This window comes from Microtus pennsylvanicus, chromosome 4 (assembly GCF_037038515.1).
Source record: "Microtus pennsylvanicus isolate mMicPen1 chromosome 4, mMicPen1.hap1, whole genome shotgun sequence".
Lineage (NCBI taxonomy): Eukaryota > Metazoa > Chordata > Mammalia > Rodentia > Cricetidae > Microtus > Microtus pennsylvanicus.
In genome coordinates, this window is record NC_134582.1 from 133306357 (window position 1) to 133332295 (window position 25939).

A 25939-nucleotide genomic window follows, 5' to 3' on the forward strand; every position below is an offset into this window, starting at 1 on the left:
AGATTGACTCTATGAGAGATTCTTCAGAATTTCCTTAATGATCAAACCGAAGGCTGTGCAAGCTGACTCACAAGATAATTAGGGATTCCAGGAAACCTTTAAAACACAACATTCTTCCTCTTTGACGAGTGGAGGTTTGACCTTAGGGTTCATAAAAGTAAAAGCAAAAAGACGAGTTTCAGAAGTTGAAAAGAATACACAGGAATTTGAGAAAATGCCTGTGTACTGGCTGGTCATTATGTTGTTTAAATGTGCTTTAACCACACAGTGTGTTGTAGCTGTGTTAGTAACAGTCTACATACTGGCAGATTTGAATACAGCAAATAGCTGAAGATTTGAGTGCCGAGTCACATATTAGATTAGAAAACTAAACAGCCACAATTCTGTGAAATTGACAAAATGGTTTAAAATGTGCAATTCTGTGCTGGTGGGAAAATGAATACTTATGAAAATTTTGGATGCTTTTGAATAATCCAGTAGCTCATGATTGCTTTTTCAAACAAAATTAGTTGAAAATGTGTGCTGATTAGATTCATTTTATAACAAAAGAACCCCCATTGAGACTACTCAGAGGGAAAAGGTGTTTTGTTTAGCTATTTTTCTCGAGTTTTCACATGCCCAGAAATCATCATTACCTCTAGGCAAAAAAGAACAAAGAACTTAGCAAAAGAACATCAACTCAGCAATTGTACTGAAGGTAATCTCTTCCTATTAAAACAATATTTGTCACCTCTGTGAGAATTTGTGCACATAACTGCTAAAATATGAAGAGTAAAAGAGCTGTTTTTAATTATGGATCATTGTAAAATTTGTTGGAAATCAAAATAAAATTTGAAAAATGAAAAAATATTTATGCAAATATGTTCTGAGTTGAGTGGATAACGTACAATTTTGTGTTAACTAATGAAAAGTTTATGTTCTAAGAAACATATTGTTAAATGACTTCATAGTTCTGTGAATATCCTAGCATATAGTTGCTTAAACCAAGATATTATAGTCTATTGTCTATGCACAATGGGCTGGTTGAAATAATCACATTCTATCTGCTCTCAGTCCTTGCCTGAGTAGTGGGCATGTGGTGTAATGCTGTGCATTTATACAACTGACTGGATAATTAGTTCAGTGTTTGTGCAACCAGATAACTTAAATATTTCAGAGGTTTTGTGAAATCCTGAGTTTAATGTGGCATAATTCTTAGCCTAATAGAATTTTTGATTTTTATAGAATGGTGTCAACTATCTGTAAAAGGGTAGCTTTCTTAGGTTGGCTAGAATTAATGATTTTTTTCCTGTAACTTTAATAACAATAGCTTAAGGACTAAACTAATTAGGCCTCAGAGTAGGGCTATAGGAACTGGAAACAACAAGACAGAGTTCCAGTCTTGATCCATCCTTAATAACTCTACTAACTTATTTAAGTTTCTTAATATCTAAAAGACATCTCAGATTCCTCTTCAGAAAATGCCGTTTTCCCTGAGGCTGCTGAGGATCAAAACTGTTAGATTAGGGGGAATGCTTATTGCAGAACAAATGACCCTTGTGCTCACTGAGGATTCTTGCTTGTGTAACAGAACACTGCTCGTTAGCAAAGTCTTCCAAAATAAGGAAGCTAGGAGTAAAGGCAATAAAGCACAGAATTGATAAAAAAGATATTTCTACGTTACTTTTTCATTCCCATAAAAGATGTCCAGAAAATGCACCATATACACGGCTATGACTAAATCATATTTATATCTGAAAACATGATTAAATGAAAACCATTGTTTTTGTTTTTGGTTTTTTTTTGTTGTTTTTTTCACTGAGATGTCAGGCATTATCTGAAAACTGGCAAACATATTTACTCCTACTATGGCTAATGCAACTAGGGAAGAAAGGAACTCAGCAAAGAGTTGCGGTTGTTTAGTGTACTAGTTTAAGCATGAGCATTGCTGTGACTCTTACAACTAGGGAAGGGGCTATTTACATTTGAGACATTGGAATTTTAGGACATGACATTTCTTGACATTTCATAGTAGAATAAAGAATAGTAGCCTACTCATTTTTAAGATAACAAACAACAACCACAAACAGCAACCAAAGCCGAAGTCCTCAAATCATCCTGTTACTCTTTTTTTTTTTTTTTTTTGGATTTTTCGAGAAAGGGTTTCTCCATAGCTTTTTGGTTTCTGTCCTGGAACTAGCTTGTAGACCAGGCTGGCCTCGAACTCACAGAGATCCGCCTGCCTCTGCCTCCCGAGTGCTGGGATTAAAGGCGTGCACCACCACCGCACCGCCCAGCTCATCCTGTTACTCTTAAACAATTGTCTCTAAAGGGGAGGGGGACTCAGAAATGCCTCTTCCTTGATAAAAACACCAGTATTTATCCCAATGCTGAGATTCAACCAAAAGGCAGCTTAATTCCAAAGATGCATACTAGAGACATTTGACTTTCAATCAGGGAGGCTTTTATGATTGCTTTTTGAAATCTAAAATTCTGCTATCACCAGGTATCATGAAAATCAATATTTAGATGAAAATATAAATGTAACAGTAACCATTACATCTTATTGTACCCCAAGATTTTAAAATGTCATTATGCATATGTTATTAGATCCTCACAGTAGTTGTTTGAGAGACACAAGGTAGGCTGTTGATATTTTAATTTAACAAGAAAACACAAAAGCTTCCTGAAGGATTTGGTCAAGTCACTCAGTTAATGAAACCCCAAATTCATAGTGGTCCTATGGTCCTGTGAACTCTTCTTTCTCTTTGAGTGCACAAAGTCTTTTATGTTGGTAATTTACTAGAATGTCGTGTGCAAAAGAATTTGAGTGAATATAGTTTGAGCTGTGAAACACAGTGCTTTTCTGGTGGCGTTTTAAAATCTGAATCTTTAATACAAAAGATTAGTCTTTAATACAAAAGAAAGGAAATTGTAAAAAAAATAATTTCTTTTATTGCTCATTAGGCCGGAGTTATGAAAGGTGTGACTTTGAGGATGGGCTCGGCAGCATGACACAAGATAAGAATCTACTACCTTGGAAAAGAAGAAATGGGCTCATTGGTCCTTCACCTCCATTCTGGGACCACAATGGCAACATATCTGGTAAATGCTTTGAACTTAATTTTGTTTCAGTTACATGATATGCTTTGTAGTCTACACCATTATTTTGTTATCATATCAGTTACTTCGAGTTAATTCTCTTAAGGAAGATTCAGTCATCATATTTCTATGCATTAAATGATGTACTTTGATAACACTCAACACTTTGTTACCCTTCCTTCTACACATTTTTCCTTCCTCCCTTGTCTTTCATATTTTATTGCTCAGTCAATATTCCCACACGTGACTGAAAACATGGCTTCCTTGACTTTGTAAATTTGGCTTATTTCACTTAACATGATATCTCAAATTCTACTCATTTTCCTGAATATGGGATGATTTTCTACTCTACAGCCAAATCAAATTCCACCTATGCATATATACCACATTTTAAAAACAACTAACACATATATGGGTACTCAGGCCCATTTTATAGCTTGTCTATTGTTAATAGTGCTTCAGTAAACATAGATATTTAGGCATCTTTACCTATCTAGATTCTATTCCTTTGAGTATATATACTTGAGTAGAACAACTGTATAATATGACAGTTCTACTTATAACTTTTTCAAGAACCCTCATACTGATTTCCATAACTAACCAGACTAGTTTCTGTGCTTGAACATACTATTTTCCTTTTTCCTTTATCTCTTCATTGCATTAACAGTTAGCTTGTTCCTTGTAATTGATTAGATAAGTAGAATCTTTGTTGACATTCTTTCATGAAATTTATGATTTTTAATCCCTTAAAATATTTTTGATTCTAAATGTAGCACAAGTTTTCATGCTCAAATTCCTGGCATTCCAACAGGTCTATTTAGCTAATGGTTGGTATGCCTGAAACTCTTTGGATGTGTTTGGGGAATTTTGAATCTGAACATGTCAACAATATACAGATTAAACGTGTGAATGTCTACATTAGTAGGACTAATTTCGGCTTTGTCTGAACGTACTTTGTTCCAAGTTTTTCTCTGTCCCACCAGCCAGCTTCCAAATCATGACATGGAGGTTTACTATTAATTATACTATAGCTTAAGCTAGTTCTTAACTAGTTCTTATAACTTAAACTAGCCCATTTCTATTAATTTATGTGCTATCAAGAGCCTTGTGATTTCTACCTCTCCTCCTACGTGTCTTGCTTCTTCTCCATCTCTCAGGGTCTCTTCCTTCTTCTCAGCATCCTCCCTACTCCTCCCAAATCCTGCCTAGCTCTTGGCTGCTCAGCTATTTATTTAAAAAAAAATCCAAGAGATACATCTTCACATTGTACAATAAGATTATTCCACAAAAGTATTTGCCTACTCAGAATTGCTCAATAGACTGCCTTCTAGCTTTGGAAATATTTCTGGGGCTTGGACTTTCATTCAATTCTTTATTAATTACCTACATAACTTAATTCATACAACATTGTGTGTTTAACTTACATTAAGTAATGAGTACCATTCATTAAAATGAGCAAAATTCAACTCCATACAAGTGTTCAACTAGTCTGTTTCCACACATTATGAAGAAAGTTAACACATTTTCTCTGGTGTTACTAAAACCTACCTTTTGAAAGAAATAGGTGATACGTATCTATCACCATGCACAAAACTCAAGTCCAAATGGATTAAAGACCTCAATATCAGTCTGAACACACTGAACCTGATAGAAGAGAAAGTGGGAAGTACTCTACAACACATGGACACAGGAGACCACTTCCTACGTATAACCCCAGCAGCACAGACATTAAGGGCCTCATTGAATAAATGGGACCTCCTGCGACTGAAAAGCTTCTATAAAGCAAAGGACACTGTCACTGAGACACAAAGGCAACCTACTGACTGGGAGAAGATCTTCACCAACCCAGCAACTGAAAAAGGTCTGATCTCCAAAATATATAAAGAACTCAAGAAACTAGACCGTAAAAGGCTAATCAACCCAATTATAAAATGGGGCACTGAACTGAACAGAGAATTCTCAACAGAAGAAGTTCAAATGGCCAAAAGACACTTAAGGTCATGCTCAACTTCCTTAGCAATCAGGGAAATGCAAATCAAGACAACTTTAAGATACCATCTTACACCTGTCAGAATGGCTAAAATCAAAAACACCAATGATAGCCTTTGCTGGAGAGGTTGTGGAGAAAGGGGTACACTCATCCATTGGTGGTGGGAATGCAAACTTGTGCAACCACTTTGGAAAGCAGTGTGGCGGTTTCTCAGGAAATTCAGGATCAACCTACCCCTGGACCCAGAAATACCACTCTTGGGAATATACCCAAGAGAGGCCTTATCATACAACAAAAGTATATGCTCTACTATGTTCATAGCAGCATTGTTTGTAATAGCCAGAACCTGGAAACAACCTAGATGCCCTTCAATGGAAGAAAGGATGAAGAAAGTATGGAATATATACATATTAGAGTACTACTCAGCAGTAAAAAACAAGAACTTCTTGAATTTTGCATGCAAATGGATGGAAATAGAAAACACTATCCTGAGTGAGGTAAGCCAGAACCAAAAAGAGGAACATGGGATGTACTCACTCATATTTGGTTTCTAGCCATAAACACAGGACATTTAGCCTATAATTAGTGATCCTAGAGAAGCTAAATAAGGAGAACCCAAAGAAAAACATAAAGGCATCCTCCTGAATATTAACTTTCATCAGGCGATGAAAGGAGACAGAGACAGAGACCCACATTGGAGCACCAGACTGAAATCTCAAGGTCCAAATCTGGAGCAGAAGGAGAGAGAGCACGAGCAAGGAACTCAGGACCGCGAGGGGTGCACCCACACACTGAGACAATGGGAATGTTCTATCGGGAACTCACCAAGGCTAGCTGGCCTGGGTCTGGAAAAGCCTGGGATAAAACCGGACTCGCTGAGCATAGCGGACAATGAGGACTACTGAGAACTCAAGAACAATGCAGTGGGTTTTTGATCCTATTGCACGTACTGGCTTTGTGGGAGCCTAGGCAGTTTGGATGCTCACCTCACTAGACCTGGATGGAGGTGGGTGGTCCTTGGACTTCCCACAGGACAGAAAACCCTGATTGCTCTTTGGGCTGACAAGGGAGGAGGGCTTGATTGGGAGAGGGGGAGGGAAATGGGAGTCGGTGGCGGGGAAGAGACAGAAATCTTTAATAAATAAATAAATTTAAAAAAACCAATGAAATATCCAGTACTGGCTATTGCTGTGCAGATCATTTAAAGCAAGCAAAACCTCAAGATTTATATAAACATAAACATTAGACTTGTGGATTATAATGGGCATCTCATTTCTTAGTTAGTTTTGTTTCCTAGTTCCCTGAACTTTAAGAGCAGGAATAATGATGCTAAATTCATAGAACTATTTTAAGAGCAGCATGGACTTAGGAACTAAGTTACACAGTGTTGTTAAAGTTTATCATAGATGGTCTGGTACTCAACAAAAGGCAGATATTCCCATTTCTGGATGACATTAGTGTTATTAGCAAGAATAATTTCATGTATTTTGGCTTTGATGTAAAAATATTTTTGTTTAGAATCTTCAATTATTGTTAGGGATAAACTAACTTTATTGAAACAAAGACCCGGTTTCACAAATAGGATCAACCATTACGATACAGTAACCTCACTAGGTTATGATGGGCTTAGTCATGGCAGAGGTTGACACTTGCTGACTTTGTGGCATAGGGTGTTTTTATTGCAACGTCATTCAAATTACTTATTCAGAACATTTCTCTTTTGGTGCTTTTCCCATACTCTTCATTGTACTCATAGGCTCTTTCGTGTGTGTGTGTGTGTTTTCTTCCCGGCTTTATTCACAGACAAAGTGGCTGCTCTTTCTCCAGTAGTATATTATGTATTCTTAACCTACCCCATTCTGGATCTTGAGCTATGTAACTTGAGATGCTCTAAACCTGTGTTTATATATTTTTGTTTCTTAACCTCTTCTTCCTTTTCTGCTTAATTTTTTTTAATGGTAATGTTTTTATAGTCTAATGGAAGAGATAAAATAAGACAGTTTACCTAAAATTGATTCTTTTAAATACACCATATGAATTGATTTAAAATTCTTTGGAGTCGGAGTTGATAAAATGTTGACTTTCTCCACCAGCTAGCTGTACATGCTCAGCTTTTTCCATTTTAAACTTAGATGATAATACTACAAAAGACCTGGGGAAAAGAGGCTAGTTAGCACCTGGCATAACTTATTGAAGGACAATGATCTTAATAGTAGCCATGAATAATTTATGAGTATAATTAATTTTAAATTATGAATAGTCCCTAGTAATATTTTTTTGAGTAAAGAATGGTTTTTACTTTAGATATTAACTTCTTCAAAATACTTATTAAAAATTGTCTTAGAATCTTGTCTCCATTTCCAAACCCTTGGTTTATGAGTACTAATGAAATTTTTTGATTAACTTACTCTTGGAGGAATTTGTCAGTTCTTCAAAATAAGATATTCATCATGCAACCAAAGACTTGAGATTTTAGAGTTGAGCATGGTCATCTACTAGGGAATTAAAATATTACCCTTAGGCAGTATGTGAAACCCAATGAGGCTCAGAGGCAGAGGTGAAAGTATGATGTTTAGCTTTAAAAGCATACAGCATTACATGGGATAAAGTAGTATAACTATAAGAAATTCAAATATATCTTTAAAAATGGCAATGTGATTTCAAAAAAGAATAAACAGATATTCACAAGAGTCAGAGAATAAGGGAGTTTGCTGTGAGACAGTGTCTTCTAGAAATCTCAGAAACTGTACCCATACAGTGTCTCCAACATGACTGCCTATGCATAATCTGAACAAGAACAAAATCACTAAGCATTTCAAAGTGGACAGAAAGTTCCTTGAAGCCTTACCTTTATGCAAAGGACTACAAGCAACCAAGGAATGTAGTCAGTGGTAAAAATGGCCTTCCCCAGGGAAGAGTACACCAACTGGCTACTCAATATAAAAAATCATCTCTGAAAACATATATACTAATAATGTTATATAGGTTGAGTAAGGTATATTTAGGTTTACATATGATATAAAGATATGCATAAAACAACAATTAATGAACAAATAAATCCATGAATTTGAAAGAGAGCAAGGAGGGGCATATGGGAACGATTAGAGGAAGAAAAGGAAAAGGGAAATGAAGGACTTACAATATAATTTCAAAAAAAAACACAAAAAGAGTTTCAATTATTTCTGACATTGTTGGCATTGAAGGTATTCCCTATACTTTAAATTAAATTAAATTCATATACCTTAAATTAAATTGAATTAAAAACTTAAGAGGTAGAATCCAGCCCCTTAGAGATGGCTCTGCACTTAAGAGTGTTTTCCAGAGGGCCTGAGTTCCATTTCCAGCACCCTCATCAGCCATCTCACAACTCACCTGTTGTTCTGACTCCAAGGGATCTGATGATTTCTGGTTTCCATGAGCACTGCAAACAGATGCACAATTAGCTAGATACAAACACATATAAAACTAAAAAAATCCTTAGAAATGTATAATCCATTAAAAATCAAAATCACAGGCTATTAAAAAATTACATTTTAATTCTAATATTTTTATTTGTGTCACAGATTATGGTTTTCTCATTTAGGAATGCCTTTATATGATGAAATTATATATACTGGTACTATACTCAATTCTTAACTGAAATATGTGCAATATTAATCAACAGTTAGTATTAAAATAGTTCTGTAGTTGGCACATCTACTACATCTGTAATCAATATATATATTAACTCCAACAAATAATTTTGTTTAATCATTTAAAATACTATTAAAATGATTCTTAATTAAAGTTTTTATCTAAAATTTTCTTTCCCTTGTAAGTACTCAACTGTCTCTAATGTTGCTTTTGAGTAGATACATTACATTTTATTTAGTATGGCATGTAAGGTAATTCTGCTAGTAACCAACTGTTTTCTTTTTCTTTTTTAAAAATATTTTATGTTGACTTAATTGACTTATGAAAATGTACTATTAATGGTATAGAAATTTTCATGCTCTTTAAAAATATTCCAGTTCCTAAGCATGTTCTGTACTTGGATTTTTCATGTTGACATCCATATATTTAAGTGACTTCTTTTATTACATATTGCATACCTTCTGATTTCAAACATGAGATTCTAAGCTTTTATTCTACCTCTGCTTATTAAATTCCTTTAATATGCTTGTATCCTATATAGCACACCCCAGCACTATAAAAGTTATCCAGGAGTGAGCAAGTTTCCAGGTTGGTTTGATTTTTCTGTGTCTTATAGTCAAACTATGTGGTGTCTTCAATATTGGAGTCTTACCATTTAGTTAGAGTACGCAATTGCAATTGTCTAAGATGTTTGGAGTGCTTCTATGATCTCCACGACTGTCTTAGATAGAGTTTCTATTGCTGTGAAGAAACAATATGATCATGACAACTCTTATAAAACATATAATTAAAGCTTGCTTACAGTTTCAGAGGTTTGGAGCATTATCATCCTGGTAGGACATGGTGGGATATAGCCACACATGGTGCTGGAGAAAGGTAATGAGAGTTCTATACTTTATCTGTAGGAAAAGAAAGTAAAATTTCACACTCTGGGTATAGCTTGAGCATATAAGACCTCTAAGCCCTCCTCTATAGTGGCACACTTCTTTTAACAAACCACATCTACTTCTACAAAGCCACACCTCCTAATAGTACCACTCCCTATGGACCACACATTCAAACCCATGTGGCTATGTGTGCCATACCTATTAAACACAACAAACTTTTCAATAATGTATAAGGAGGTATTCCATGCCTATCACTGTGATTTTCTGCAACAGGAGGAGCGCGCTGCATGTCGTCCTGGCCACCCATCTATCTTATACCTGAAATAATTAAACCGAAACTGTATTCATTTAAACACTGCCTAACCAGTGTCCATTTTTGGCAGGAGATCCATGGTATCTGCTACTCTGCTCTTCTTCCCAGCATTCAGTTCTGTCTACTCCGCCTACCTAAGTTCTGTCCTATCAACTAGGCCAAGGCAGTTTCTTTATTCATTATCCAATGAAAGCAACCCACAAACAGAAGGAACTCCTACACCATTGCCCCGTTTCTGTTAAACAAAAAGGAAGGCTTTAACTTTAACATAGTAAAATTACATATAACAAAACAGTCATTAAGCAAGAATTACAGTTACAATACTTATATCTATTTTATCTTTAATCATAACAAAGGAAAACTATAACTATCTATCTATTCTTCAACTTGATCAAATAATTTAGAAGGTATAATATTACCTATGTAAACTGGAAGTGCATTATAAACAACTTCCAAAACTCTAGAATTGACAGAGGCATTTCACTGCCTGGAAAGTCACCCAAAGTTCTTCTGTACTGTTGGGGCATCCATCTTTAGCCTACAGGCCATAGTGTCCAGCAGAACTTTTCATGAAGCAGGAAATTTTAAATACAGTTCAGTCACTTTCTTCTGTGTGAAAAATGTCTTGCAGACTCTTTCATGAAACATGGACCCTGAAGGATCATCTCACCTTCAGGCAAGTTAAGCAGTCCTCTCTCTGTGGGTTCTTCATGTCTAGTTTATGCATCAGTCCAGGCAAGAGCAATTTCTTGCTCAAATGGCTAACCAACTCCATAAGGAGCCTTTTTGTTGCCCATCTTCCTCTTGAAGTAGATTAGTGCTGCCAGGAGCAGACATTTCCCCTCATTATGAAAAGCCCTAAGTTATTCAAACATTTTAAATGCCATATTCTGTAGTCTTTGAAAGATATGAAGAATGCCTATCTAAGTGAAATATATCTCTATATATCTAGAAAATCTAACTAACATGGCTACAAGCTTGACTATTATCGATGATTATCCATTAGCAACCTATATTTCCTAATTATACATTATATTTTCAAATGAACTACACAATCATAATACATTAGTCAAGAGCAGAAATATACATATAACAAGATTGACCTTAAATTTATGTTAAGAAAGCAAAATCCATACCAATGCAAAGTATTTATGTCTATATCATATCCCCCTTTAAATGTAAAAAACAGTTATAAACAATATTTGGGAATATGGATGTAGTTATTTCTCTCCAAACTTTTTCTTGCTGTATGGGGGCGCTGTTGTGCTAAGTTCATCTCAGTCAGCAGTTGGGCAATTTTTCTTTGTGGGGGTGTTTACAGTGACCTTTCAGGAGGCCAATGTCCATGAAGCCATATTTGTATGGACATCATATTATGGACATCATATTCTAATGTCCATGAAACCATATTTGTATGGAGGCAATCCACAAGTTCTCATATTCTGTGAAAACACCAAAGCGCCATATTCTTAGACCCAAATTCTAAAGTCAAGATACCTTTATAATATACATGTTGGTTTAGTTTAGCAGCCCATACAATGAAATGCGTTTTTGTACTTAGCTCCTTCACAGTCAAAAAATTAAAAAATAACACAATAACATACATAATTCAGGCTGTCTGTGAATCTTTTATTTTTACATGCCTTATTTTTACTCTATCACTTTCTTCTGTCTTTTTAAAGACTTTATCCATTTTTAAAGCATTAACTTTATTTTATGACTCTATATACTCTTTTTATTTTTTTTCTCCCAAGACTACATATATTTATCCAAAACTGTGACCCATTTAGAGATCATTTATGTCTGAATCTGTCCTATTGTAAATCGATAATTCTTTACTATCCAGGAACACTTTCGCTTTGTGCTTTTAGAATGCTAAGCACTTAAGAACCTAAGCTGCAACAACCTTGGTCAAATACAGGTACTCTGGGCATGCCCTCCCTGCCCAGTCGCTTGCACCTCTGAGAGCAAGGCACACTGCCCCGCTTTCAGGCACAAAGCTGGTCCACGTTGCCATCAAGCAAGCTGCAGCAGTCTGCTCACAAACCTCATCCAAATGCTCTGTCTCCCGCAAGAGCCAGAGGTCACGCTGGCAGCATAGCTCAGAAAGCCAATATTTTGAAACTGCAGGGTTTTTTTCCCCCGCTACAGCTGAATCAGGAAAATCTCTCTTAAAGCAGCTGTGGCAAGTCACCAGAAAACAGCAAGAAGCTGTGTTAAACTCTGTATTCTTTTTAAAGCTTTCTCAGATTTTATGTGGATTTAGTTAACCATGTGGGCACCACTCTATAACAGGAGGAGCAGGCTGCTTGTCATCCTGGCTGCCCGGCAATATTAAACCTGAAACAATCACACAGAAGCTGTATTCATTTAAACACTGCCTGGCACATTAGCTCTGACTTCTTATTGGCTCATTCTTAGATCTTAATCTAACCCATTTCTGTTAATCTGTGTATTGCTATGTGACTGTGGCTTACCAACGAGATTCTAATGAGCGTCTGTCTCTTGCAGAAGATCCATGGTGTCTGCTACTCTGCCCTTCTTCCCAGCATTCATTTCTGTCTACTCTGCCTACCCAAGTTCTGTCCTATCAACTAGGCCAAGGCAGTTTCTTTATTCATTATCCAATGAAAGCAACACACAAACAGAAGGAACTCCTACACCAATTTTTATTTAAAAACCCATGTCTTCTGGACACCACATTGCACATCCAGTCAAACTATTGATTTTTTCAAAAGTTATATACTGAAATTTTCTTACTAATGGGTTTCCAAAAGTTGTTTGAACACATCTTTAGTTATTCTCTGAAACTCTAACCCACCAATCAACCTCCTCCTCCTTTATTCCAAACTTTTAGCCATGTCACGTATAGAAACATAAAATTACAGTATCTCCCATTATGTTTTTAAATGGATTGTAATATAGTAGACTTTGTGTGGCTTTTCACACATTCTTTCTTTGGGTTACCCCTTCTTCCACTAAGATATCTCTTTGATAATCTTGTGTTCCTCATTGCTTAAACCCTTCTAAACCTATTATTCAATATCTCTAATTTCACTTCTTTTCTAATTTCATTTTTACTCATAATCTACTATCCCCTTTCCTTAAGTTGTATTTTCTTCAAATATCCCTTTCTAGTTTTTTTTGAGTTCCACTTGCTTTTCATAGACCATGAGACATTCTTATTCTTGCTTTCTTTCTAGATTATTTTTCTTAGTGCCACGCATGGTTCTCTTGTTGCCCTTTCTCAATTTACAACTAGCAATTTTTTCTTTCAAAGTTTTAGCCACAGAAACTACCAGTAAGTACAGCCAATTCTTAAGCTTGTGTCTGGTCACTAATATCTCTTAATATCAATGAACTCAATTTACCTATAAAAAGACACAGGCTAAGAGAATGGACAGGAAAGCAGGATCCAGCCTTCTGTTATTTAGAAGACACACATCTTGACTTCAAACACAGATATTACCTTAGAGTAAAGGATTGGGAAAAGATTTCCCAATCAAATGGACCTAAGAAACAAGTTGGTGTAGCTAATCTAATATCTAACAAAATAGATTTCAAACTAAAATAAATTTAAAGAGGTGGAGAAGGGCACTTTACACTCATAATAGGAACAATCCATCAAGATGAAGTCTCAATCCTGAACATCTGTGCCCCAAATACAAGAGCAACCACATATATAAAAGAAACATTACTAAAGCTTAAATCGCACATCAAACCCCACACACTAATAGTAGGAGACTTCAACATTCCAATCGCCCCAATGAACAGGTCAACCAGTTAGAAACTTAACAGAGAAATAAGAGAACTAACAGATGTCAGGATTCAAATGGACTTAACAGACATCTATAGAACATTCTACCCAAACACAAAAGAATATACCTTTTACCAAAAGAAAGAATATAGTTTCTTCTCAGCACCACATGGAACCTTCTCTATAATTGACCACATACTCACTAAAAAAGTAAACTTCAACATATACAAAAAAATTGGAGTAATCCCCTGTATCTTATTGCATCACCATGCTTTAAAATTAGAATTTAACAGCAACACTAATTTCAGAAAGCTCACAAAGACAAAGAAATTAATCAGTGCTCTATTGAACCACTCCTGGGTCAAGGGAGAAGTGTTTACACCAAGAAAGTTGAGAAATCTCACACTAGTGACTTAACAGCACACCTGAAAACGCTAGAACAAAAAGAAACAGACTCACACAGGAGGAATAGAAGACAGGAAACAATCAAACTGAAGACTGAAATCAATAAAATATAAACAAAGAAAACAATGTGATGAATCAATGAAACAAAGAGTTGGTTCTTTAAGAAAATCAACAAGATAGACAAACACATAATTCCCTATACTCTTTTATTATTCTTCTCTCATCCTGATCACAGCCCTTCCGTCCACTACTCCCAGGACTGCCCCACCTCCCTTCTCCCCAGATCCACTCCTTCTCCATTTTCTTTCAGAAAAGAGAAATCCTCCCAGGGATATCAATGAAACACTGTTATTACAAGACTAGGCACAAACTTTGTCTTCTGGCATATTTGTTCTGCTTATATCTGGGTTATTCATTTTAATAAAACTCAGCATCTCTCAGTCTGCTTCAGGTTTCTGCTTCTTCCAGAACATGAAAATAAACACCCAGGGTTTAAGAGTGGACAGGCTGCTAGATTACGTAGTGAGTCATGTAATGTTATCATGAAGACTCCACAGCAGAAATAAATCATGTTTTTGCAGCTTTATAGTTTGAATAGCAGTTTATATAGAAATCAGGAAAAATTAATGTTGATTTGTTAGTTACCATCTTATTTCAAAAGCTCTTTCTTAAGCATCTGTATTATGTTAATACTTCTCTGGGGCCTAACAATACAGTGGAAAAGAGCATAGTTCTTCTCCCCAGTGAATGTTCAATCTACTGACATAAAAACAAACCTTATGCTTGTACTTACAAGATGAGCAAAATAGCCCATTCACCAACCATTCTTCTGGCTTCAAGCATGCATTTAAGATCTCACAACAGGGCAAAGATAAAATTTGATTGTAAATGTTTATGCCTGGCAGATATTTTTTGGTAGCATCTATATTGCTTTTACCCAAAGCAGTTTCAATAGGATGATTCATCTGTTCCAGGGTTTGGCTTGCTTTTTGTTTAAGGATTCTATTTCTGGAACTGTATATCTATGTTCTGTTTAGTCTCCTATGTATTGTGAAATAAAATAACTAACACAGAAGGACTTAACATTACCTTGTCCCACTAAGAATTTAGGCAGTTGGGTCAATGAGATGGTTCAGTGGATAAGAACAATTTTCATGCATGTCTGAGATTTGAGTTTGATATTCAGAACCCAGTATGTGAGGAAGGAACTGAATGATATGCTGTGACCTCCACACATGTGCCAAGACATGCATGCACTTACATACACACAATAATAATAAATAAAAAATTAAACAAAATAGAATTTAGTCCTTCAGTGAGATTCATCAGTAGGTCATAGTTTTCATCTCCTAGTATATTCAATAAAGGGTGAAGATTACTATGTCTGACAGAATGGAATTTTAGAAATAGAAGAGTGTGTTGGTTTGAAGGAAAATGCCCCCCCCCCAGGGAATGACACTATTAGGAGGTGTGGCCTTGTTGGAGTAGGTGTGGTCTTGGAGAAAGTCTTTCACTGTGGAGGCAGGCTTTGAAGTCTCATATGCTCAAGATACCACCCAGTGTCCCATATTACTTCCTTTTGCCTGCCTATCAAAGATATAGGATTTTCTGCTGCAGTACCATGTCTGCCTGCATACTGCCATGTTGTACAAGGATGATCATGGACTAAATCTCTGAAATTTTTTTGCTTTATAAGAGTTACTATGGTCGTGGTGTCTCTTCACAGCTAAAGAAAATTAACTAAGACAAGAAGTAAATATTGTAACCATTCTTCTAGAAATCAAATGTTAATTATTACATGAAATTAAGAAAATAATTCACTATGATTAGATATAGTATCAAAATATGCTCCCATTATGGGTAGGTTACAAATGCAAACTGTAGCCATCAATATAAATGAATTATATCCAGATTCTATATAACAATTAGCTTTATTATGCTATTTTTAAAAATTCACCTGGACATTGCATAGATGAAAATATTTGTTTATATAATAGCTCTTTCTTATCAATGGTGGATACATTCCAAGATCCCAGAAGGCGACTGAGATAGAGAAATACTATACATTTCCCATATTTTACAGATTTTTATGATAGCTTAGCAATAATAACGAAACAAAATCATATCATTTTATTTTTTCTGATCCTGTGGTAAAATACTCTGACCAAACATCTTGAGTTTTATTTTATTTCACAGTTCAAGTCAAAGTCCATTGTGGTAGGGAAGTTGGGGATGCAAGAATCTGAGTCAACTGATCATCCTATATCCATGGTCAGGAGGAGTCAGCAATGATGTTTGTCTGTCTCCTTTTTATCCAGCCCAAGACTTACGCCATGATATGATGACACTTATGTAGGGTAGATCTCCCTACCTCAACTAGTGCAATCAAGGTACCTTCCCCACAAGCATGTTCCACAGTCAGTTACTGAGATGATTCTAGATTTGAGCTGACTCGACAATTCATACTGATTATCATTATAAATATCTAATTGTAATAAATAATTGTAATTATTTGATTTTGAATTTTCTACCTAATATTTCTCTTGCTGTAGCTTGCCATAAGTAACTAAACCTACAGACTGAAAATCTTGGCTAAGGAAAATAAATATTGGAATAACACCTCTTTCTTAGAATTAATGTACAAATAAAATGTTTGGTAGAATGCAAATGAATGCTTTTCTGCCCATACACTTTTCAGTATAATATCAAACCATTTTCAATGTTTTAAAAATTTTTTTGGAATCCATGTGCATGAGTGCACACACATGCACATGCACACACACACACACATATGTAGATTACCATGGAGGTCAGAAGAGGGCATGAGGTTCCCTGAAACTCACACTACAGGTGGTTTGTGAGTGAGGAATGGAACTCATACTCTATGAGCAAGTGGGTGGTGTTCCAGATCACTGAGCCAGATCTCTGTTTCCCTCATATATTTGTTGTTGAACTTTCTTTGGTATGTATGTTTGGGAATGATGCAAATGTTTATAGAGAGAAAGAAAAGTGAGGTATAATGGATTACAGCCAATTGCTTTTGGACTAGAATCAAACCTGATTCTAAAAGGTGGAGGGCCTTAGAGAAAAAGCTTTAAATCCATATTTCAAAGGAAAAATGGGGACAGAAATGACATGTATTGTGAGAAACTACATGAAGGCCTGGAAGGTAGTTGGTCTATTCATAAATGACATAGAAGTCAGCTATAAATACAATGTATTATTTTTTGAAAACGAAGCTCGGGCTATGTATGTATGTTGAAGATGTCCTGTCTTACAATTTTTCTGTCTGCTGCTGTTTCTACCTCACATTTTCTCTCATAAACTTGAACTCGCTTACAGCTGACTTTCTCATGTGTGTCCTGTCTAGCGAGTAATAGTGAGTGATGGAGTTATTGCGGTAGCTGGAGAGCACCAACGCGTCTCAAGGGTGTGCCTATTTGAAACTTAGCAATTCCTTTTCAAGTAGTATTTTTAGGAAAGTTTAAATTTTTACCCTAAATTCTGATTGGCAAGCTAATGATATATGTATGTTTACACATTTGAAGAGAATAAACAACATGAGGTTTTCATAGTTCCCCCAATAAACTTGATAGCTATTGAGTATCAAATAATAGAATATCATTTTATTTTTCCATTTATTTCATTTCAAATAATGTATATGTCAATGGAGGGGATGTGACAGCTTACATACATAAATTAACTGATATAACATCAATGCAATGCTAGCATATAACCTTAGTCATCAAGCTGCCAAATACCTTAACATGAGAGCTAAAAATGATACTTGTGCTGATTCTTTATTGCAGTGTAGAAGTATTTCTCTTTATAATTTGCTTAACTTTGGTAGGAACTGTATGGACAAATGGCTTGTGGATCTATATTATTCAAATTAATCGAGCGATAAGTGAAAAACAATCATATTCAGTAAACATATATAGACTCAGTAACAGTATTTGTAGTGAAATTCAAAGAAATTTTAAAAGGTTTACTTTTGAATGATAACCAGCAATAAATAAGAATGAGACTCTATCAAATATGATAACAGGGAAATTTTCCAGTTGGGTTGGTTGGCAAAACTCAGCAGGTGTTGGTTGTCAGCCTGTGCTCTCAGAGCACAGTCAGGAATACTCACTTGAATTCCCTATGTCCTATTAGTCAAGAAAATATAACAGCAATCCACACTACATTTATTCTTTGTAAACTCTGGCCAATGACTTAAGTTGCAGCACAAGAAGCAAAAGAAGCAAATTAGTATTTACTTTGTCATAGTTAGCAGAATTTAAAAAATTCCCACTTTAGTAAGATGCTTATGCCTCCATTATTAAATAAGGCACAGGTATTGCTGTGAAAAGACTTTTTACATATAGGTAAGATCTCTAATTAATTGACCTTAAAATTAGAAGATTATCCTGTATCACTGAAGTGGGCCTAAAGCAATCTCAGGAGTCAATGAAAAGAGAAGAGAAATATGGAAGAAATAAGGTGAACATCAGAGCTATTTAGGTTCACAAGCCTGAAATCCTTCTAAGATGGCAGCAAAGATGGAGAAAAGAAAACATAAAATAGGGGGTAGAATAGCTTACAGAAGTAGAAAACTAGGTATAGCTAGCAAAAGAACTTGGACCTCAGCCTAACTGCATAGAACCGAATTGTGCTAACAGGCTGATTGGACTTGAAGGCACTTTCATCTGCAGAGCCATGAGAAAAAAGTAAAGTCAGTCAGCACTTTAACTTTAACATTTTTGAACATCTAAGCAAACAACAAAGAAGTCACCCAGTGTCTGGAGTTATAACCCACAGGAAGGATAAGATAATAATTTGTGCTGCTCTGAGGTTACTAACTGTAGAGTAGATTGTTAAAGCTGCAATGACAACTCTGGTCTAGCAGTGGCTGACTGGCAGACTTCCCATTTCCTCAGATTTTAGAGAAAGAAAGTTTTACAATACCCTGATCATCCACTAATGCTTATTATTAACTTTTCAACATCTATAAAAGTTTCTATTACTTGATAAATCCAAAATAAATTAAACACAGTCTACATTTAAAGGCTGGAGTTTTGTGTTCTTGACTCCACCTGAACAACATTTAGCAGCCTGATTTTATGTAACATCCCTGTGCTTTTTCTTATCTATTACATGATCCAAATTCCTCTAGTTTTTCACTCAATTTTCACATTCTTGTCATGATTTCCATTACTTGTCCTTTAAAAAATGTCCAATGTTAGAGATAAGTGATTTGTTCAGATTACTTACTTCTCTTTCCATAGCTAGTATAATTATTTAAAAATTATAAGATATCAAAACAAATCTCAGATTCCATCTTACACCGGTAAGAATGGCCAAGATCTAAAACACTGATGACAACTTATGCTGGAGAGGATGTGAGGTAAAGGGAACACTCCTGCATTGCTGATGGTAGTGCAAGCTGGTACAGCATCTTTGGATATCAGTATGGTGATTTCTCAAAAGATTAGGAAACAATCTACCTCAAAACCAGCAATACCACTTTTGGATATATACCCAAAGGATGCTCAATCATACCACAAGGACATGTGCTCAACTATGTTCATAGCAGCATTGTTTGTTATAACCAGAACCTGGAAACAACCTAAATACCCCTCAACTGAAGAATGGATAAGGAATATGTGGTACATTTACACAATGGAGTACTACACAGCAGAAACAAATAATGGCATCTTGGAATTTGCAGGCAAATGGATGGAACTAGAAAAGATCATATTGAGTGAGGTAACCTAGACCAAGAAAGACAAATATAATATATGTACTCACTCATAAGTGGCTTTTAGACATAAAGCAAAGAAAAACCAGCCTATAATTTACAATCCCAGAGAACTTAGACAACAAAGAGGACCCTAAGAGAGACATACATGGATCTAATGTACATGAGAAGTACAAAAGGACAAGATCTCCTGAGTAAATTTGGAGCCTGGGGATCATGGGAGAAGGTAGAAGGGGAGGGAAGAGGAAGTGGGTAGCGAAGAAAAATATGTAGCTCAATAAAAACAATTTTTAAAAAAATCATAGGATAAGGGAGGCAGGGTGATAGTTGGAGTAAGGAGAGGGATTAATAACACTAAAAACCTTTGAAAAGTAATATGAAAGCCAACTAGTGTAGAAGCGTGTATATATATATATATATATATATATGTATATATGTATATATACACACACAAATTAAGACGAATATATACACACATACAAATCTTACATATGTAATACACATACATATATTCAAATATAATTCAAGATATATATTATATCATAAATATCATATGTTGACCAGTAAGGTCCCATGGGTCACTAAACATTAGGCCATTGCCAATGTTACTGATTATCTTTCAGAAGTTGACAGTAAGAACCTACTGCTGAAGACAGCACAAAGTTGAGTCATGGGATATGGATGTCAAACTGATATTTATTTGGAAGTTTCATCCCCACTGGCTAGCATTCATAGTGCTTGAGGGTGATATACATACTACTGGAATAATAGAAGTAATCTCAGCTTTACACAAATGTGAGCTCTGAGAGCAGCAATAATGACTAGCCAGCATGACATGCTCACTGCTGCAATAGTGACGTGAACAGGATGGGGATAACAAACCACTTTCTGGTTGGATTTAAGTTGCACTCCAGGAGATGAAACCCACATTTATCATCAATATTGGAGCCAAAAACCATGGCTATTCAGGCCTTGTGGGAAAAACTACTATTGTTATTTACAGAAATGGACATATTATTATTAAAACAACTCCTAATGACATTCAATTGGTAGTATAAGAATTGTCTTCATCAATAGGGTCTTCCTGTCAGTTTGTGGAGAGCATTCTATAGCATTTATAACTACCTGGGTTGTTTATGGATTCCCATGGGTTTTCAATGGCCAACAATTCGATTAAGTGTAATTCATTCTCAGTTCTGTAAGCTTTATTTGGCGAGAAGAGATGTCCAGTTGATGCTCTGTCTCTTCGATTATTAGACAACTCCATTTACAATGACTTATATAAGTATATATTTTAGGCCCTTGATTTTAGCTGCCTCTTCCCATGTTCCTTCCTCTGTTTGATTCTCCTTTTTCAGGTTTCTTTTACTTTTTATCTGTTTGTAACTATATTTCCCTTTCCTAGGGAGGTCTATCTGCCCCCTAGTCTTTTACTCTATTTGTAACCTCTGCTCTTCTATATATTGTAGCTTGACTATCATTGGTTTGTCAACTAATATCCACATATAAGTGAGTACATATCACATTTGACTTTCTGGGTCTGGGTTGCCTCACTCAGAATTATTTTATTCTAGTTTCATCAGTTTACTGGAAAATTTTTTAGTTTCATTTCCTTTAATGACTGAGCAATATTTCATTGTGTAAATGTACCACATTTTCTTTATTAATCCTTCTGCTAAGGGTCATCTAAATTGTTTGTCATTTTGGACTATTATGAATAAAGCAGCAATCAACATGGTTTAACAAGTGCTTCTATGACACGTTGAAATAACCTTTGGGTAATTACCAAAAAGCGTTATAGATGGATTTAGAGGTAGATCCATTCCCATCTTCCAGAAGAACCACCACACTGATTTTCATAGAGTCTGTACAAGTTTCTAGTCCCACAAACAATGGATGAGTGTGTCCCTTACTCACAGCCTCTGCAGCATGACCATGCAGCAGTCATTAAAAAAATAAGTCATAAATTGAAAGTTCTCCAACCTACCAAGAGCACCCCATTCTGTAGGTTGCCCCTTTGTCTAAATAATGGTGTCCTCTGCTGTACAGAGCTTTTCAGTTTTTTCAGTTTCATAAGATACCCTTCATTAATTACTGATTTTAGTGCCTATGTTAGCAGGGTTTTGTTCAGAAAGTCCTTTCCTCTGCCTCCATTGAGTTCAAGACTATGCCCCACTTCTTTTATCAGATTCAGTGTTTCTTTTTTAAGTTTTAAGTCTTTGATCCATTTGGAGTTGAGTTTCGTTCAGGGTGATAGGTGTGGATCTGTTTGGATTCTTCTACATTCAGTCACCCAATCTGACCTGTTTGAAGATACTGTCTTTTTCCCAGTGTGTTTCTGTTTTTTTTTTTTAAATAAAAATCAGGTGTTCATTTGTCTGCTGATCTGCATCTGGGTCTACATGTCTGATTTTGTGCCAATACCATGATGTTTTTATTACTATATTTTTGATGTAACTTGAAATCAGAGATGGTGTCACCTCCAGTGGTTCTTCTGTTATTCAGGAATGTTTTAGCTCTCCTTTTTGCTGCTGTTTATTTCCACATAAAGCTGAGAATTGTTTTTTAAGCTCTGTGAAGTATTGTGTTGGCATTTTGATGGGGATAACAGAATCTGTAGATTGTTTTTGGTAGGCTGGCCATATTTGCTATATTAATCTCACTGATCCATGAGTATGGGAGATCATGTGATACCTTCTTCAATTTCTTCCTTCAGTGACCTGAGGAGTTCTTTTATCATACAAGTCTTTCACTTGCTTAGAGTTACCCCAAGATATCTAATATTATTTGAAGCTATTGTGAAAGGTGTTATTTTTCTGATTTCTTTCCCTGTCTGTCATTTGTATATATAAAGGCTACTAATTTTTGTGAGTTAATTTTGTATCAGGTTATATTGTTGAAAGTTTATTAGCTGTAGGAATTTCCTGGTAGAACTTTGCCAGTGATTTATGTGAGAATCATCATCTACATGTAAAGATACTTTGATTTTGCTCTCTTTCAGTTGTCTTGTTGGTGTAGCTAAGACATCAAGATATTGAATAGGTATGGAGAGAATGGACATCCTTGTCTTGTTCCCAATTTAGATGAATTGCTTTCGTTTGTCTTCATGTTAGCTCTGGACTTTCTGTAAACTGCCTTCTATGCTGAGGGGCCTCCCTTGTTTCCTAATTCCCAGTACTTCTGTCATGGAGGATTGTTATATTTTGTCAATGGCTTTTTACACATCTAATGAGATGATCACATGGTTTTTGTCTTTCAGTGTGTTTATGTGGTGGATTCTACTTATTGATTTATGTGTATGGATCCAAACTGCATCTCTGGGATGGCGCTTACTAAATCATGGGGAATAATGTTTTCAATGTGTTCTTGATTTTAGTGTAGAAGTATTTTATTGAGAATTTTTGCATCTATGTTCGTATGGGAAAATGATCTCTAATTTTCTTTCTTTGTTGGGTTTTTATGTGGTTTTGATATCAGTGTAATGATGGCCTCATAAAACAAAGAAGACAATACTCCTTTTGTATCCATTTTGTAAAATAATTTGTGGAGTATAGACATTAACTCTTCTTTGAAAGTCTGCTAAAATTTTGCACTAAAATAATCTAGTTGTATGCTTTTCTTGGTTGGTAGACTTTTAAATATTGCTTCTATTTCACTATGGGTTGTAGATCTGTATAAGTTGCTTAATTTATCTTGATTTTACCTTGGCAGGTATTATATATTGAAAAATTATCTATTATTTTTAGCTATTCCAATTTTGGGTAGAACAGGATTTTAAAGAATGTCTTTATAAGTCTCTCCATTTCCCTGGTATCTATTGTTATATCCTCCTTTCATTTCTAATTTGGTTAATTTGGATCTTCTCCTCACCTTTTAGACAATATAGCTAGGGTGCTTGTCCATCCTACTGTTTTTCTCAAAAAACTGACATTTGTTTCATTGATTCTTTGTATTTTTATTTTATTATTATTTTTTAATTTTTTATTTTATTATTGTTGTTGTTTTTCTTGTTTCTATTTTATTAATTTCAGCCCTGAGCTTGACTATTTCTTGCCATTTACTTCTTTTGGGTCTGGTTGCTATTTTGCTCTGGAACTTCCAGGTGAGCTGTCTGTCCTTTTTTTTTTTTAGGCACTTAGTACTATAAACTTGATTCTCAGATCTGCCTTCTCTGTGTTCCATAAGTTTGGGAATATTATGTATTGATTTACATAGAATTCTGCAAAATCTTTAATTTCTTTCTTACTTCCTGTCTTGACTAGTTTTTCATTCAGTAGTGAGCTATTTAGTTTCCAAAAGTATGCAAGCTTTCTGTTGTTGATGATATTTAGCTTTAGTCTTTTGTGGATAAATAGGTTGTATTTCAATTTTCTTGTGACTATTGAGACTTGCTTTGTGTCAAAGTAAGTAGTAAATACTGGAAAAAGTTCTATTTGGTGCTAAGAAAAAGGTATATTCTTTTGTGTTTGGGTGAAATGTTCTGTAAACATCTGTTAGTCTCTTTGGTTTAATGACTTCAGTTACCTGGAACATTTTTGTATTTCCTTTTTGTCTGAATGACCCGTCTTCTGGCTAGAATGATGTATTAGAGTCTTTCACTATCTGTGTATGAAGGTCAATGTGCGATTATATGATGCAATAGTGTTTCTATTGTCAACATGTGTGTCCTTGTGTTTGGCGCATAGATGTTAAAAATTCCAATGTTGTCTTGGTGAATTTTTCCTTTGATGACTATGTAATGTCCTTTCCTATTTACTCTGACTAGTCTTGATTCAAAGTCTATTTTTTCAGATATGGTTATATAAGATTATTTCTTAGGTCCATTTGCTTGAATATCTTTTTCCAACACTTTACCCTGAGGTAATGTCTATCCTTAATGTTAAAAGGGTGTTTTATGGATAGTGCAGGATAGATTATGCTTTTGTATTCATTAGTCTATGTGTTTTTATTTGGTAATTGAGACTGTTGATGTTTAGAGTTATCAATGAGCACTGTTTTTTCTTTTGATTCTTGTTATTTTGTTGTTGCTGTTGTTGTGGTGGTGATGGCTGTGTGTGTGTTTCCCCTTTTTGTTATGCCAGTCTGTGAATATATCTGTCTATCATCTATCTATCTGTCTGTCTGTCTGTCTGTCTGTCTGTCTGTCTGTCTATCTGTCTATTATTGTCTGTTGAATATCTGTATGTAACAATTGAAATATTTTTTAAATCTATTCATAGAGCTAACACTTTGTTTAAAACCAACATTATATCCACATTGTTTATGTGTGTTCTCCTTCCTCCTCGGGATGATCAGCTGTGGCTCCTTGAGATGGTGAGGGAGAAGAAGCAGGGAAAAGGGTTCAGCCAGCTGTGGCTATAACAGAGATAGCCCTCTGGGAGATAACTTCAGTGAGACAACTCAACTCTATTCCAGAGTATAGGAAAAATATAGGATTGGGAAAGCAGGAGAACAAACCCTAATTTGCAATAAACAGCATGCTCCTATAACAAATCTTCTTATGTGGCAGTAGGGTCCTATAGCAAAGCTTAAGTACAAGTCTTAGTTACCATATATGCAACGGGGGAAAACCTCTAGCAGGAAACTACTCCAAGGGTCACACTAGATCCGTCAGGCATCTGGGCCTGGAGACATCCTCCAAGTAAGGGCAGGTAGAGAGCAGGAAGTTTCACTGGGGAGGGAATGCTTCATGTTGCTGAGTTTGGCGAAAGCTACCTGGCGACGATAGACTGCAACCTTTGACCAGCTGGGCCTCCCTACACTTACCCTTGTTAATTAGTAATTTTCTCAACCTCAGTTTATTGCTTTAAGAGCAAGCTAATAGCTGTCCAATTGTTCTACCAGAATACCAGAAAAGTTGAGGTTTACTAGGGCTCAAAATATTAGTATTGATTGACTCAATGATGTGACAATTAGATTTGACTTCCAGTCGGGCTTTAAAATACCACTGAGTGGCTTAAATAGATAGGTTATCATAATCACTGTCAACACCGTTTTTCTTCTCTTTTGACAAACATCACTGTACCAAACACAGTGTCAACATAGCAGATGCTTCCATATCAGCCGTGATAACCCTGATAAAGCACACCAGGGACTCTCTGACAGTCTAGCGAATACCCAGTGTGTTTTT

General features: G+C 35.6%; 1 protein-coding gene across 2 annotated transcripts in view; it reads left to right on the forward strand.

Annotated features, from left to right (window-relative positions):
• Positions 1-25939, forward strand: part of Malrd1 (MAM and LDL receptor class A domain containing 1) — a 598349-nt gene that overhangs the window by 10635 nt on the left and 561775 nt on the right. For both annotated transcript variants that reach the window (XM_075971104.1, XM_075971103.1), the window contains exon 2: positions 2947-3084. In XM_075971104.1, the coding sequence (XP_075827219.1) occupies positions 2947-3084 (138 nt within the window). The remainder of the gene's footprint in view (positions 1-2946; positions 3085-25939) is intronic.